We start from the raw sequence: 15,509 nt of genomic DNA, 5'->3' as shown, positions 1-15,509 counted from the left end.
TATTCCCCGTCGTCAGACTGGGAACCCTCGGTACACATATATAGTCGTTTCCTATAGGAAAAAACTTCTGACCCTTGTGTGTCCTATCCACATCCACGTCCTCTCCGGGGCCGTCCACGCATGCCCCGTAGGACGTAATGGTATAAAAGCCCCGCCCCCGCGGGACCCGTCAGATTTCAACCGTCTCCAAAGATAGCGGGATCTCCTCGCGTAGTCTCTACTTTCTAGGCTATCGTTGAAATTACTCGCACGAGCTTCTGTGAGGTTATTGGTTTTTATCAGAATGTCGGGAAAACCTCTCTTTCGCCCGTGTGCTACGTGCGGATTGAAGAAGGTTTACGAGGGGGACGGCCATCTCGATTGTATTTATTGCCTCCACCCTCACCATTCGGCAGACCAGTGTGAAATATGTAAAGGTTTTTCCCAGAAAACCCTGAAAGATCGGAGCCGGCGGCTGGTATCCTGGTTAAATGACGGGGCGGGAGCATACCCTCAGTCGGAGGTTGGCTCTGTGCGCAGCGTGGCCTCGACGAAAACATCGGGAGCCCCTCGCCGCTCAACCTCGTCGGAACCACCGGCGAAGAAGACTCGACCGGCGGAAAAAGATGTTCCACGAAGCCACTCTTCAAGGACTCTTCTAAAGAATCTTCAAAAAAGACATCATCATCATCTTCGTCGAAAAAACAAGGAAAGGAAAGGCCAAAATCCTCCTCGGGCGATCCTCATAGATCTGCCACGAGTAGAGAATCGGATAAACGCAGGGAGAGTGCTGTTAAGGCGGGACCGCCTAAGCCACCTGCAGGCCCACCGTCGACGACGACGAACCAGTCAGTGTCCTCACTGCCGCTGACGCAGTTGGTTTCCACCGTCATCAACCCAATGACGACGACGGCGACGATGTCCTCGTCGACCGAAGTTCTGGCCTGGAGACCAGAAGTTTTTGATCTGGGGTTGCCGGACACATTGCTGCAGGAACAGGCAGTGTCGATTTCCTCGAAAGAAGACGACGGTTTCAGGATTGCGGGCCCGGAGGACCTTGGCCTGCGAGCCAAGTCGCCATCAGGAGCAACCTGCTCTCAGGTCTTTACCCAACTTCCAAGCTCTCAATCGGCCCTGTCCATGAAGGTCCTGTCCTCCTTACACTCGCTGCTGAAATCGCTGGATGAAAGGCTTCCACCTGTACCGTCGACCCCCCCCGTCGACGAGCCCGGCCCGTCACACCGTCCAACCAGAACGATAGGAGTTCCGGTGACTCCAGTAGTCCAGGAGGAGGGTGAGCTTTCAGATTCTTTATCTGACCGTGGGTCAGCATTGGATATCTCCCTGTCTCCATCTAGGGATCCATCCTGGGTTTCGGATGTGGAACTGGAAACACCAAAGAGCCCCACTCACCCGTCACCACCGGACGATATTGGCGCTTTTCATTCAATGATGGAAAAGGCGTGCAAGGAGTTTGGCCTGGTCCAGCAGGAGGAGAAAAAGGACTGCTTTCTTTTCGACCATATGGGTAAGAATAGACGTTCAATATTCTCGATACCCATTTTAGATCATGTCTGGAAAGAAGGTGTTCAAACCATGCGTCACCCGTTTTCTGAACCGGCCGTCAAAGGCTGCATTGAAAAGAAATTTAAAGTGCCAGACTCTACCCCGAAGTGTCTCTCGGCCCAACCTACACCTGATTCAGTGGTGTCGGCAGTGGCGACGAGGAAAGCGAAGGCCCAACATAAATGCTATACCCCTCCGGATAATGAGGCAAGGCGCCAGGACGTGTTTGGTAAGAAGGTTCTTTCCGTGGGTGCTGCAACTGTGAAAGCAGCCAACTCTCTGGCTATTGTGGCCAGGTACGACAGGGAGATGTGGCACAGGCTAGCCCCTATTCTGGACCACCTCCCGGAGGAACATAGAAGAACGGCGATGTCTCTGGTACGAGAAGGCGAAGAGGCGTTGAACCATGCTATTAACATAGCGGTGAACCTGGCAGATTCGGGCTTTGAGCAGATAAACAACGGAGATGTTCTAAGACGCCAGGCTTGGCTTAAGTGCACCAACTTCAGGCCCGAGGTGCAGTATAAAGTATTGGACATGCCCTTCGAAGGTGATCTCCTTTTCGGAGAAAAGGTGGACGAGGCCTTGAAGGGGATGAAGGAGGACTTGGATACGGCACGTTCGTTGGGTTCTCTTCAGAGTGGTAAACACTTTCGCTCCTTTCGTCCCTTTAGAGGAGCATCTGGCAACTCAAGATTTTCTGCAACCAGGGATAGATCCTTTGGCAGATCGGCATACCCTTCCCAAGGATATAGGCGCGCCTCTCAAAACTCAAGCCGGCGCAGAAACTTCCAGTCATCCAAGAGACGACCGACTTATTCGTCGTCGACGAACAAACAGAAAGACCAGCAATGACGGGAAGCGCACCGTTCTGGGAGGAAGAGTGTCAAGCTGCGTCAAAGAATGGGAAAACATCACAACAGATCAGTGGGTTTTGGACACAGTGAGGTACGGACATTCTCTACTATTCAAATGCAAACCTCCAAAATGTCCACCGATACATCTACCCCAACCACATCTGAACATTTTGCTGCAGGAAGTAGCACTTATGTTACAAAAAGGTGCCATAGAGTTAGTCCTTGCATCGCAGAAAGGCCAAGGGGTATACTCACGGTGTTTTGTGGTAAAAAAGCCGAACGGAAAATGGCGTCCCATTCTCGACCTGCGCGACCTCAACAAGACCTTACAGAGTCAAAAATTCAAAATGCTTACACTGCAAGAAGTGATCAGGTCTGTCCAAGTGGGGGATTTTTTTTGGCGTCTCTAGATCTACAGGACGCGTACTTCCACATTCCTATGTGTCAAAAACACAGGAAGTTTCTGAGGTTCATGGTAGGTCAGACACACTACCAATTCGCAGTGCTCCCGTTTGGTCTCAAATCCTCCCCAAGAACGTTCACAAAATGTTTGGCACCCGTGGCAGCCTGGCTGCGAAAGAAAGGACATCATGTATACCCGTACCTCGACGACTGGCTTGTGAGGGGATCCTCCTCGGCGTCGACCAACGACAGCGTACAGGCCACCTTACAGCTTCTGCAACGACTGGGGTTCGCAGTGAACTTCGGAAAGTCCTCTCTAAGGCCTTAAAGTTCTTGGGAGCTCAATTCGGAACCCAGTCGGGAATAGTGAAACCTTCCCTAGACAGAATGTCAAAGATCAATCAACTGACGAGTCAACTTCGCTTACATGGCACACTTTCAGTGAGGAAGTATGTGGCGATCCTAGGTTCCATGGCTTCTTGCATCCACTTAGTAGCCAACTGTCGATTGTTCATGAGGCCTCTACAGGAGTTCTTGGCGGACAGATGGAAGCAGGCCACGGGCCGGTGGTCAGACAGGATAACCATCGACGACGACGGTATCATCCGAGCCCTCCAGTGGTGGAAAAGCGTTCACAACCTGGACAGAGGGGTTCCTCTACAAGAACCAGAATTTCAGAATACCATCATCACGGACGCATCCCTGACGGGCTGGGGAGCACACATGGACAACCACCAAACACAGGGCAGATGGTCTCCGACCGAATCACGCCTGCATATCAATGTGTTGGAACTGAGGGCAGTGAGATGGGCCTTGAAATCATTCCTCCCACATATCAAGGGGTCGAGAGTAAGAGTGCTGACAGACAACACGACAGCCATGTTCTACTTGATAAAACAAGGCGGCACGAGATCCAGGACCCTTTCTGTGGAGGCTCAAAAGGTATGGCATTGGGCTTTGAAACACAACATATCTATAGTGGCTCACCATCTTCCAGGAGTGAAGAACGTACAAGCGGATTCCCTGAGCAGGAGCATGGCTCAGATACACGAGTGGGAGATGGACACCATTCAGCTGCAAAAAATCTTCGAAAGGTGGGGTCACCCCTCAGTCGATCTCTTCTCAACGAAAGAAAACAGAAAATGCGACCAGTTCGCGAGCAGATGGCCTCAGAAAGGATCCCTAGGGGAAGCGTTCTCATTTCCGTGGACAGACAAGTTCCTGTACGCCTTCCCTCCGTTCCCCCTTATACGGAGGACAATACAGTGGATTCGCAGATACAAATGCCGGGTCATTCTAGTGGCACCGTATTGGCCGAGACAACCGTGGTTTTCCGACCTCCTACATCTGTCGTTGGAACAGCCGATAGCTTTCCAGAAAGTGCCGAATCTCCTGTCCAGGGACAAGGGAACGGTGTGGCATCACAATCCGGACAGCCTCAACCTGACTGCCTGGCTCCTGACTTTTCAGAATTTGGCATTTTGAAAGTCTCGTCGGATTGCCGGAGAATTCTGCAGGCGGCTAGGGCTCCTTCGACTAACAAGTCATACATATACAAGTGGCGAAGGTTCTGTATGTGGGGTCAAACGCAGCACGAAATACGGCCTTTGGAAGTAACTCCAGAACAAATTTTACCGTATCTTCTTCACCTAGCAGCGAGTGGGCTATCCTCGTCATCCATCAAGGTACACCTGGCGGCCATCTCAAGGTTCACGAGGAGGAGACAGTCCTCACCGTTATTCAGCGACAGACCTGTGAAACATTTCATGAGGGGTCTCTTTAGAACTTTTCCCCCTACGAAGCGGTTCCCACCATCGTGGAGTCTTAATGTGGTGTTGGCGGCCTTAATGAAGCCCCCTTTCGAGCCAATGTCCTCTTCATCCATGCAGCTCCTATCGTGGAAGCTGGCTTTCTTAATTGCCATTACGTCAGCTAGAAGAATGTCGGAATTACAGGCATTAGTCATAGGCCCTCCATATATTAGATTCTTTAAGGACAAAGTGATACTATCAACTAATCCTACTTTCATCCCGAAAGTGCCGACGGTCTATCACAAACACTCGACCATTGTCCTCCCTACTTTCTTTGCGACCCCGTCGTCGACGGCGGAAAAGGCTCTTCATACTCTTGATGTGAAAAGGGCGTTAAAGTTTTATCTGCAAAGAACGCAAGAACTCAGAACTACCAGACAGCTGTTCATCGCATATGGTCCGTCGACGAGAGGAAGGGCAATTTCCAAGCAAGGACTGGCTCGATGGGTCTCGTCAGCGATTGCTTTTAGTCACTCCAAGGCCGGGAGACCCCTACAAGGGCACCCTAGAGCCCATTCCACGAGATCGCTCCGCGGCGCTATGGGCAGGAATTCCTCTGACAGACATCTGCCAGGCGGCGGCATGGTCAGTCCCACACACGCTCACACGCCATTACTGCCTGGAAAGGCAGCATGCGGATGAAGTACAGATGGGAAGGGCAGTGCTGCGCCATCTTTTTCAATGAGGTAAGCCAAATATGGTGAAGCGGTTGTCTCTTACTTTGCCTATGTTTGTTTTTCCTTGATGTGTCGATTTTAAGTATATATATAGATATATATATATATATAATTATGTATTATGAATATGTTTATATCAAAAAATATGTTGCTGCTTACGTACATATATATATATATTTGGACTGGGAGTGGTTTTGTGATGTATGTTGCATTGCATTCTCACCTCCTTCTTCTAGGATACTGCTATACAATCTATTCTAAGCATGTGAATCCATGAAAGATCCAATGCTGGAGAAGGGAGTAGTTTCTTACCTGTAACTCCATTTCTCCAGCGTTGGTATCTTTCATGGATTCACATGCGCCCACCAGCCTCCCCGAAATGCAATGTGCAAGATATGTGCATAAACAGGTTTCCCCTTTCTACTTTGGAGGGGCCGAAATCTGACGGGTCCCGCGGGGGCGGGTCTTTTATACCATTACGTCCTACGGGGCATGCGTGGACGGCCCCGGAGAGGACGTGGATGTGGATAGGACACACAAGTGTCGGAAGTTTTTTCCTATAGGAAACGACTATATATGTGTACCGAGGGTTCCCAGTCTGACGACGGGGAATATTCTAAGCATGTGAATCCATCAAAGATACCAACGCTGGAGAAATGGAGTTACAGGTAAGAAACTACTCCCTTACGGCATGTGTCTCATTTCTTTTTTTACCCCAAATAGGCAGAGGGTGGGTTGGGGTTAGGTGAACAGAAGGGAGAGTGGCAGGAGGTCTCCTTTTCTGTTTTGGCAGAAAAAAAAATCGGTTAAGAAAGTGCGATTAGAAAGAATTCGACAAGCTTACTTTTGGATAAATCACATAGATCCTCAGTATCCAGGGTGTGGAGAGGGTTTTTTGTGTGACCTGTTATTCTCTTTTCCCCTTGGGCACTTTTTAGCCCCCTGTGTTCTCTTCTGCAGCACTGAACAGAAGCTACTCTCTGTGCCCACTGGCACCTTTCCTGCTTCAGGATCTACAACACTGGGATTCTTTGGGGAATGACATAATATACCAGGAAGCAAGACTACTGCTGTGTGTGTTCCTGGCACAGTGTTGAAATGGTCTTGTGCCCATCTGAAGTTGTCTCTCGCCCTGGCCCAGGCCCATACTCTGTGGTAAAGGTGGCAGCTGCGCTGGCGTGCAGGCTGGCCCCGAGAGGCTCCTGGGCTCACAACGTCCCAGATCTCACTGCAGAAACTGTGTGCTCCTTCCCTGGTTACTATTCTCACACCAAAATCTGACCTCTGCGAGTGTTCTCCCTTTCTCTCTCTGCTTCATGGGGTGGGAGTGCAGGGAGGGGAGGTGAGGTTTCTGCAGGCCAAGGAATGTGACACATCAGAAGGGAGACAGCTGCCAGTGCCACTTTAGGAGAGATGAGGGGAGGGGACACAGGGGGTGGGGGCTGGTCTGAGAGCTCAGCACATCTCAGGGTGTAAGACAGAGAGAGAGTGAGCACAGCTGAAGACCTGGGGACCTCCAAGAACAGGTCCTTTACATTAGTTCGGGGGCAACAGGTCCAACGCCAGCTAACCTAATTACAGTTCAAGTAACTCCAGCAACAACGCCAGGACAGCCTCCGGCGACCGAGCACCTGCCCAGCTCCCAGGAACGTACACTGCGCTTTCTCCCTCTCTCTCTGTGTTGTCACCTGCTCCATCCGACCTACTTTGAAATAACCCGGGAGACGAGGCCTGGGCAGAACGAAACCAAGCCAACGGCTCCTCGCTTTCGGTCGCAGACCTTCCGCAGCTGCCCCCGACATCGCGGCGGGCCTTGCACACACCCTCGCCTCGCTCGAAATTAAGTGATAAAGGCCTTGTGGGCTGGCAGGCGTCCAGCGGTCACTAGCGTCTCCAGCAGGGCCGTGGAGTTATTTTGGGACTGTGCTTGTGCTGCTGACTGAGCAACAGCGGGGGACCATCAGGTGCAGCTAAAGAGGCTGTGTGAGTGACTAGGCCAGAGGGGGGCCTGCTGAGCGTTCTCCTTTTCAAAGCTCCAACGACGAGGTCTGGACGTGGATTGTCAAACTGGAAAGGGGATGGAAACGGGGATGTGTCTGACCCATGAAACCGCACGATTCGCAACTGAACAAAGCACCACCGGGAGATAACGTCAAAGAGTCCGACCTGTTCAAGGCAACAGAGCAGATACTATAAAAGAACGGGATATAGCCCCCCCCCAGTCCCCATCCAAACGGCAGCTGTAAACCATCTTTCACTCCAATCGCTTCATATTAGTGTTCCGCAGTCGTCTTTGGACATCTTTCTAACACTTACTTCTCGTACAGGAGAACCATGCACAGAGCTCAGGTGCGCATGACGCTTTCTAAGGGCGAGGAAGGAACAGGAAGACCACGGTCTGCTCCACCCAGCCCTGGCGTGGCCCCAAAACGCGCCAGGGTAACTTCGGACAAGGTGGTGCCAGACGGAGGTGCTACATCCTCTCACGTGCCACCTCAGTTCTTGCGGAAGTTGAAGAATGCGGCCATCGGCACTGGCTGTGATATCCGACTGAAGGTGGCAGTATCCGGGCACCCCACTCCCACACTTAACTGGTTCCGAAATGAGGAGCCCATACAGCTAGATGGGCAAGAGTATGGCACACTGTGGATCCGTGAGAGTAAACTGGAGGATGCCGGAGTCTACACTTGTATGGCGCAGAATGTGTATGGAGATGCAATGACCAGCGCTGTGTTGGCCATCATCGACCTTGAAGGTAAGAGAAGACTTGTCACGTTACTGATGGTCTGTGCATGCCATGCCCGTTTGGCACTTTGTTGACTCCTTACTTTTAAAAATTCATGATGCATAAAGAGAGGGATGTTTTGTCACAAATAACAGACATTAGAACACAGTTCAGACAGTGGCAACAGAGTCTAGATTTTAGATGCCATTTTCTTCCGGTAGATTCAGTGGCAGCTGATTCCAGAGATGCACCACAGTAAGATTGGGCAGAAGAGGTAGGAACAAATAGCGGTCTGATAAAACAGTTATGAGAACGTAGTATATGAGGGCCATCAGCCAGAGAAGACTACCTGAGCTTCTAAGATTCTGCCTGAGCTTGTAGATTCTACTTTTTTCCTGCAGTTGATATTTATTTCTATCAGAATAACGTCTTTTTATGTATTGTGATTATAGTGAATGTATTGGTGGTATACTTTTTTCTGAGGGATTTATATTTTATTGGGGAATTACTAGGGACGTCATTTCTCCAAAATGCCAGGGGTAGCGGAAGTTACATCACACGACCCTTGACCTCTGATGACATCACAGGAAGTGATGTCATTTGACCCCACCCCGAAGTCACATTGCGAGAAGCGATGGAACATGACCTTTCACCCCTTGACAAAACAGGAAGTGGCATCACATAGCATTGATTCTAAGTACACTACGAAAACTATGGTTACGATATCACTCTAAAGTGATATACATTTCATACAATCACCATATGTATCGTTAATATCAGTGCGTATAGGTCCATTTACCAAATTAACTGTGAATGCAAGCAGACCTCCAAGGCCAAACGATAATTATGTGTTATTATATAGCACTTACGCGTAAGCGCTTCATATGGAACAACTATGACCCAACCTGTGTTGGTACTCATTTAACAACCTCAGCAGGATGAAAGGCTGAGGTGACATTGCCGAGAGCCGAACCTGCAACCTGCAGATCACACACACATTGCAGCAGTAGCGCTCAACTCACTGAGTTATCTTACCGGCTATAGTTTTCAGAAAACGAGCCACTCAAGAAACACAGAACCACATGCTGCTGGCCACAGGCTAGGAGCCTCAATTTTTTTAAAAAAGTGTTTTTTAAAAACTTTTTTTTAGGGATAGCAGGTAGACCCCAGGGGTAGCAAGGGAGACCTCAGGGTCACAGGTGCGACACCCGGCGACCCCGAAATTACGTCCCTGGGAATTAACCCTTTATTCCTGGTTAATTTGTTGTACTAAGTGAGGAATTTAGGTTTACTCATTATGGTCGGAGCTAGCAGCTATAATGGATATCGCAGGCACTCAGTCCGGGAGAAGAGCCCTGCAGATGTTACAAGTCTATGAAAGTGAGATGAATCACCGGGCAGTGAGTGACTTTCACTGCTTACAGGCCCATCAACTATTATCGCCCATCTGCTTATGGTCCTCCTGTGCAATAACAGCCTGCTTATAGGTGAGATCTGGTTCTGCAGGGTGTTGGAATTGAGATTTTGAGATGTCTGCACCGAATTAGGTTTTGCATAGATTCCATTGATTGAAGAAATACTGATGAATTCCCGAATGTGAAATCAGGTTTCCCTGTCACAGGTGCGTCCTGGTAAATTAATTTGGAAATTGTTTTAGAACTGTTATGCTCTATTATGGCACTAACGGCACAGCTTCTCGTTGGATTTTACAGTTCTGTATTCGTGGACTGGTCAACAGAGAAGCCATGAGATGTCCAACAAGCAATGGCCTCTCAAGGGTAGCTTGTGAGCCAGGAGCAGAACCTGCCACTGTATCATTGCGACTGGGCTTTCACAGGCACACGTTTCTCATACAATCTCACAGCATATCTGTAGATCTGTCCATAATTCTGCAGAAATACGGGATCCTAGTTTTCAAGATAGAAAACCTTTATATTGCTACTGGGCACGTCTCTGCAAATAAGCGCCCACCAAATAAGGCACTGTGGACGCGTGAGATGACCACTAACGTGCAGTAGATTTCAGCCATCTGCCACCCTTTGCACCACTTTGGATTACAAATGGCCATGGGAAACCTGCAGTAGCCATAATAGATGTTTCTGAAATGCTTGCCTTAGGAAAGTGTGAACGGTTGGACCAGTGGTTCGATGCACCTGCGAGTCAATATTTGGGAATCTTCTTATCACTGTCCCAACAGATAGCATTACTACCTATATCATGCCTTGGCTGAATCCCCTGAAAACTCCCCCACTGCTTGGTTCTCCCAATCGAATGTACAGACTATCCCAGGGGCTCAACATTTTGAAATCCTTACATGACTGCCTGCCTGACTTGCGGTTTGGGGAATTAGTAATGACAGTAGAAATATGGAATGACAATGTTTTTTTCCTATTACGGTCGTGTTTGCACGTTTACTTTTTGGGCAAATGTACGTAAGCAAGAAACTGAAATGTTTCTTGTGCTATTGGAAATGTTTTCAATGTTTGTAATCTGAGATCCACTGGGAGATCTGCATGTGCAGGAATTGGAGGTCAGGCATGTGGGAAGCATAGAAGATAGGACAGCCACAGGGATGAGGGTTACCTCATGGGTATAGCATGACCTATAGATGTAGGAACTCTCGAGGCCTGCCAAACCTCTTTCGGTAGCAGCCTGTGGCCATGGCCATTTATCACTTAACCTATGGTCCATTTAAACTGCCTTTTCCATGAAATACAGCTCTCTCAGCTAAGACAGATAGATAGAGGGAGAGGGAGAGAGATTCAGAGAGAGAGAGAACGAGAGAGAGGGATTGAGAGAGAGACGATAGCTATAAAGTCCTTGAGAGCTGGGAGAGGCACAATAGAGCGATGAGGCATAGGAAAGACAAGCATTTCCTCGTGATATCTACATTAATGAGGGCATGTTGCTGGGTATGGTATGAAGAAAGATGAGTTTGTGATTGCTCCAGTGAAGTTCTGTTCAAGATTTGAACTGCCTAGGTTGGCAACTGCCTGCGAATGGCAGGGTATCCAAATCTGGGCTTCCTTAAAGCATATGCTATTGTTAACCATAGCTGTCTTTGGTGGTGAATATTTTAATAGAATTTGATAGCTGCTGCATGGAAGGGTCACATTTGATCTACATGCCCTGTATGTCATGCTGCAAAGTTTTCTAGCCTCCCATTCTTTGGGACTAGCTAGACCTCAAATGTGGCTTGTTGAGGCTTGTGTGAATTTAAAATGACATTAAAACTATTTTTTTCTCCAATTTTAATATAAATACCTATAATGATATTTATTTTGTACATACTGGTTATTACCACTTAAAAGGAGAAAGCATACGTTACAATACATGTCCCCCACTCTCCTTCTCTCTCTCGCAATATATATATATATATATATATATATATATATATATATATATATATATATATATATGTGTGTGTATATTCATTGAAAAAACTTTAGTTAATAAAGAGTTAAGATGATTCAATTTATTTCTCAAAAACTCCAATAAAATTCAGCAGTCATGGGATGTGCTGGGCATCTTAATTCAGAGCCCCAAATAGATGTTCCCCTTGATATCACTTTGATCTCATTGTTAATCCATGCTGTGATGTCATGTATGTGCTCATGGGCTGAGTAACAGGGTGGGGGACTCTGAGTTAATATCGTCTTTGCTTCACACATCTGCTGAATTTCATGAGTTTTGTTGCAATGAATCGGATCATCTTAAATCTGTGTGTCAACGCGGAATGGCGCCCCAGCAAGACAGTTTTTGTATGACCGCAGCTCCCTCTTCTTCCAGCCCAATTCCTCCCCTGAATGAGACCCATACCACCTCACTCAGTCATGGCTCATGGCCCATATCCCATGACCAGTGAACCAGACATACAGCCGAGGCCCATATCACCTTCACAATTAAATGATCAAATCCCACCGGATATGGGTGTAGTACTAAAGTTGGTGGTGACCTGCATGTTTTAGCACACATTTTAAAAATATTGTTTTCCAGATCCTGCCTTAGTGCCCAAGCAAATATACTATGAAATTACTGCAAACACGGCTCTCATCGATGGAATAAAAGATGGTGGATTACTGTGGGAATTGGAAAAACACATGACAAATTAAAAGTCTACCCCAGCTCCACTCCAACCTTCCATGTGCCCCAATCTTCCATTCTATGTCGTCCCTATGTAATTCCTCCCCGACTCTCTCCTATTGCACCCTTTCATTCCCCAGTTCATGGGGCGCATTTTGTTTTTTTTAGCGTTTCATGCAGCCTTTCCAGGGGATTCCCACAGAAATCCTGCAGAATTTACTAGGTAAGACAAAAACGGTCTTGAACAAATGGGGTCCCCAGCCCACTCTTAGCTCTCCAACTACACGTGTGGTTCTCTTTCCCTTCTGTGCACCCTTTTCTATCCTCTAAATATAGTTTTGAGTACTTTTCTTATTTGGCTTCACTTGGGATTACTACGGGAATCGCTTGCATCGAAGGAAACAAATCACAGTTTTAAAAAGCCTCACTGATAAATGCAACATGGGAGCTATATAAACGTTTTTTGGGACCGGACCACACACTTTTCCGTCTAATTATTTAAAATGACTTTATAGTTTTTCCCCAAACCAACAAAATCGACATCTACAGCGCTTTGGCATAAGCTGTTTGTTATTTGGAGCAAATCTATCGAACCACCCTTTTTCTCTATGGAAAATGAATGGGATTAGTCCTAAAAACAGCTTTTTTTAAATGTTCTTAATAACATTTGAAGCGTTTAATGAATTTCCCCCAAAATATCCGGTTCAGAGAGACCCGTGGCAGGCATTTGTTTTGGAAAACTTCACGCAAAGCCGCCCAGCAAGTTATTAGCAACAGAATTTTGGGCAAAGTCAAGGCAAATAGGTTTTAACTTGTAGGGCAGTAACCACCACCCTATTATAAGTCACCCACAGAGCCACCACGGAGCCGTCATTGCAAGTTCAATTCCATTTCAGCGCTAGATGGGCAATGCATTGTGGGTGCAAATTAGCATGAATGGCAAGACTTGCTCCAGGAAAACATCTTTGTCTAATGGGCAGTGCTATTTGATACATAGCATTTGCAACGCAACACAGGACAGCTCTCAAGCATTGTAAACATTACATACATGTTTCACCCATACTGGAGTACTGGAGATCGTCAGTGCAATATAGCCTGAAGCCTACGTGCTCATTTCATCTTCATTAGAATGTTGGATGCCAGGCTGAGGGTGCTAGACACTTCACTCAAATGTGCACAGGCGCTGTTCTCGGTGTGGCCTACTGGAACTTTTGCCCATCACAACAACACCCATTTGGCAAAGAACAGTGTTCGCCAGGAGATCGTGGCAGGGTCCAGAATCCCTGATCATTTCTCCCAGAAGTCTACCCTTGGTTCACCAGAAGGCCACAGTCCCCACTCACACAACACACACTCACAGTAAGCCTGGGATGTACCATTAAAAAATCTCACATACACGTTTAATGATTATTAGTTATATACACATGCTCTGGACAATAAACCCCATTTCTAATGGATCGTGTCCTACCATGAATTCCTCATCTTATATATACTCAATATCGGGTATATCAAAGATGAGGAATCTGTGGGAGGAGCATCCATCAGGAAAAACATTAACATGAGTAAGTCATTTGTTCTTCTAATGGATCATGTCCTCACACATATTTCTCATCTTTGATTCCTCACGTTTGATATACCTGATAACCTAAAAGATATCAGGTATATCAAAGATAAGGAATCTGTGGGAGGAACATCCATCAGAAAGAACATTACCAGGGTTAAGTAATGTGTTCCTTTGGGGAGAAGTTGGCATGTTACCCCTGTTTGTACTCTCTTCACCCCCAAGGATGGCCTTCACCTAAATAGCGAATGCATTGGTCAGGGGTGGGGTCTCAACACCATCTAGATGTGTAAGCCCACACTTGCGACAGCTCAGTTTAGTGGTCTCTGTAAATACCAAACTGACAGCTTTCCATGTCTTAGTTGATATCATCTGCATCTGGTTGTCTTACAACTTGTCTCGGTTTTGCAGGAGGTTCAGAAGCTTCTGGGGATTGAGCCAACGCAGTGTCTGGCCAGTCATCAGTATACAGCCGCTGCTCTCTGGTCACCGGCCAAGCAGCCTCTGCTTTCAGCAACTCAATCTCTTCCCCAACAGGGACAAGGTGGGTACATTGCAAGGTCTTGATGATTCTTGATCAATGTTACTCACGCTGTGGTGGACAGTGAGTTTGCCTAGCTGATGCTCTACAGTGTAAGGTTGAGACTCCCAGTCTCCCATCTTGTTTCTTCCTCTTTTCCCAAGGTTCTGGAACAGCACATGTTCACCAGCTTGAAGAGCATAAAACCTGACCATAGCATCATAGCACTGTCTATTGTTCCCTGCTGTCTACCCTCAGGAGCCTTAGCAAGCTGGTACGCTTGCCACATAGTGACTCTTCGTGGTCTCCTGCCAAGAGAGTGCAATGAAATCTCTCTACCGCTACTTCTTCCTGTGGGTGTTAAGGAGTTGTACAGATCTCTTTGATGCCAACCAGCTTCAGCTTCTGTCCATTGAGTGTCAATTTTAATCTGATCCAAGTGTATTCTGGAGGGTCAACTGTGCAAAAAATACATCCCCCATTATAGCACACGGGCAAAGGTGGTAGCGTGTTGATACTTGGTAGGAAAGGCATGCACGTATAGAGTGAAGTGGTCTGTCACCACCAGGATGTTCTTCACCCCTCGCTGATCCATTTCTAGTCTGAGAAGTTGCTGTAGAAGTCCATAGGCCCAGAGCTCTGCAAGTGGTGAGAATAGGCTGCAGGACAAGCAGCCTCTTCCAGGTGACACACCTGGTGCAGGACATGCACTATTGCTATACATCAGCAGATTGTCGTGGTCAGAAGAGCCTTGTGCAGACTAACTAAATGTTCTACCGCTGCTGTGATGCCCATGCTGGTTATTGAGGGCATAGAGTACAGTTTAGCAAAACCGACATGGAAACACGAGGCAATGTAATGTTTGGTTGCCAACGGGACTCTTGTACAGGACTTCACACTTCTGAATGAGCTTCTTACATTCCTTGAGCAAGAGAGATTGGTCATGCTTTTCTAGGTGATATTTAGGCACATCCTCTGCACTGGTCGTAACGTGGAGGAACGGGCGATGTCGGATCTCATCTCAGGTGAGATGCAGCAGCTCAGGTGTGTCCGGAGTAGTGATGTTACAGTACATGGCTTGCACAGACTCAGTCAGTGGTCCTAAGCAGTCCACAAGGTCCTGGGAGGATATCACAGAGGCATTGTGCTCACCTTGGAAGCAATACGACACGGAGCAACACAGGTTCGATCCCAGGGTCCGCACTTAGAAACCTCTGGGTATTAAGTGCGTTATAAATAACCTATCATATTGTATCACAACACCCGTGGCTCTGTCTGTTTCTGAGTAACTATCAGCCTGGCTGATATCTCTGAGGCCTGTGGTGACA

At 47.6% G+C, this 15,509-nt stretch overlaps 1 protein-coding gene across 2 annotated transcripts in view; it reads left to right on the top strand.

Annotated features, from left to right (window-relative positions):
* Window positions 1-6,785: 6,785 nt before the first annotated feature.
* Window positions 6,786-15,509, top strand: part of SPEG (striated muscle enriched protein kinase) — a 2,620,794-nt gene continuing 2,612,070 nt past the window's right edge. For both annotated transcript variants that reach the window (XM_069616880.1, XM_069616879.1), the window contains exon 1: window positions 6,786-8,047. In XM_069616880.1, the coding sequence (XP_069472981.1) occupies window positions 7,627-8,047 (421 nt within the window). In that variant the 5' untranslated portion in view covers window positions 6,786-7,626. The remainder of the gene's footprint in view (window positions 8,048-15,509) is intronic.

Source organism: Ambystoma mexicanum, chromosome 9 (genome assembly GCF_040938575.1).
Source record: "Ambystoma mexicanum isolate Mex_15411 chromosome 9, UKY_AmexF1_1, whole genome shotgun sequence".
Classification (NCBI taxonomy): domain Eukaryota; kingdom Metazoa; phylum Chordata; class Amphibia; order Caudata; family Ambystomatidae; genus Ambystoma; species Ambystoma mexicanum.
This window is presented reverse-complemented; position numbering and strand designations above follow the sequence as displayed.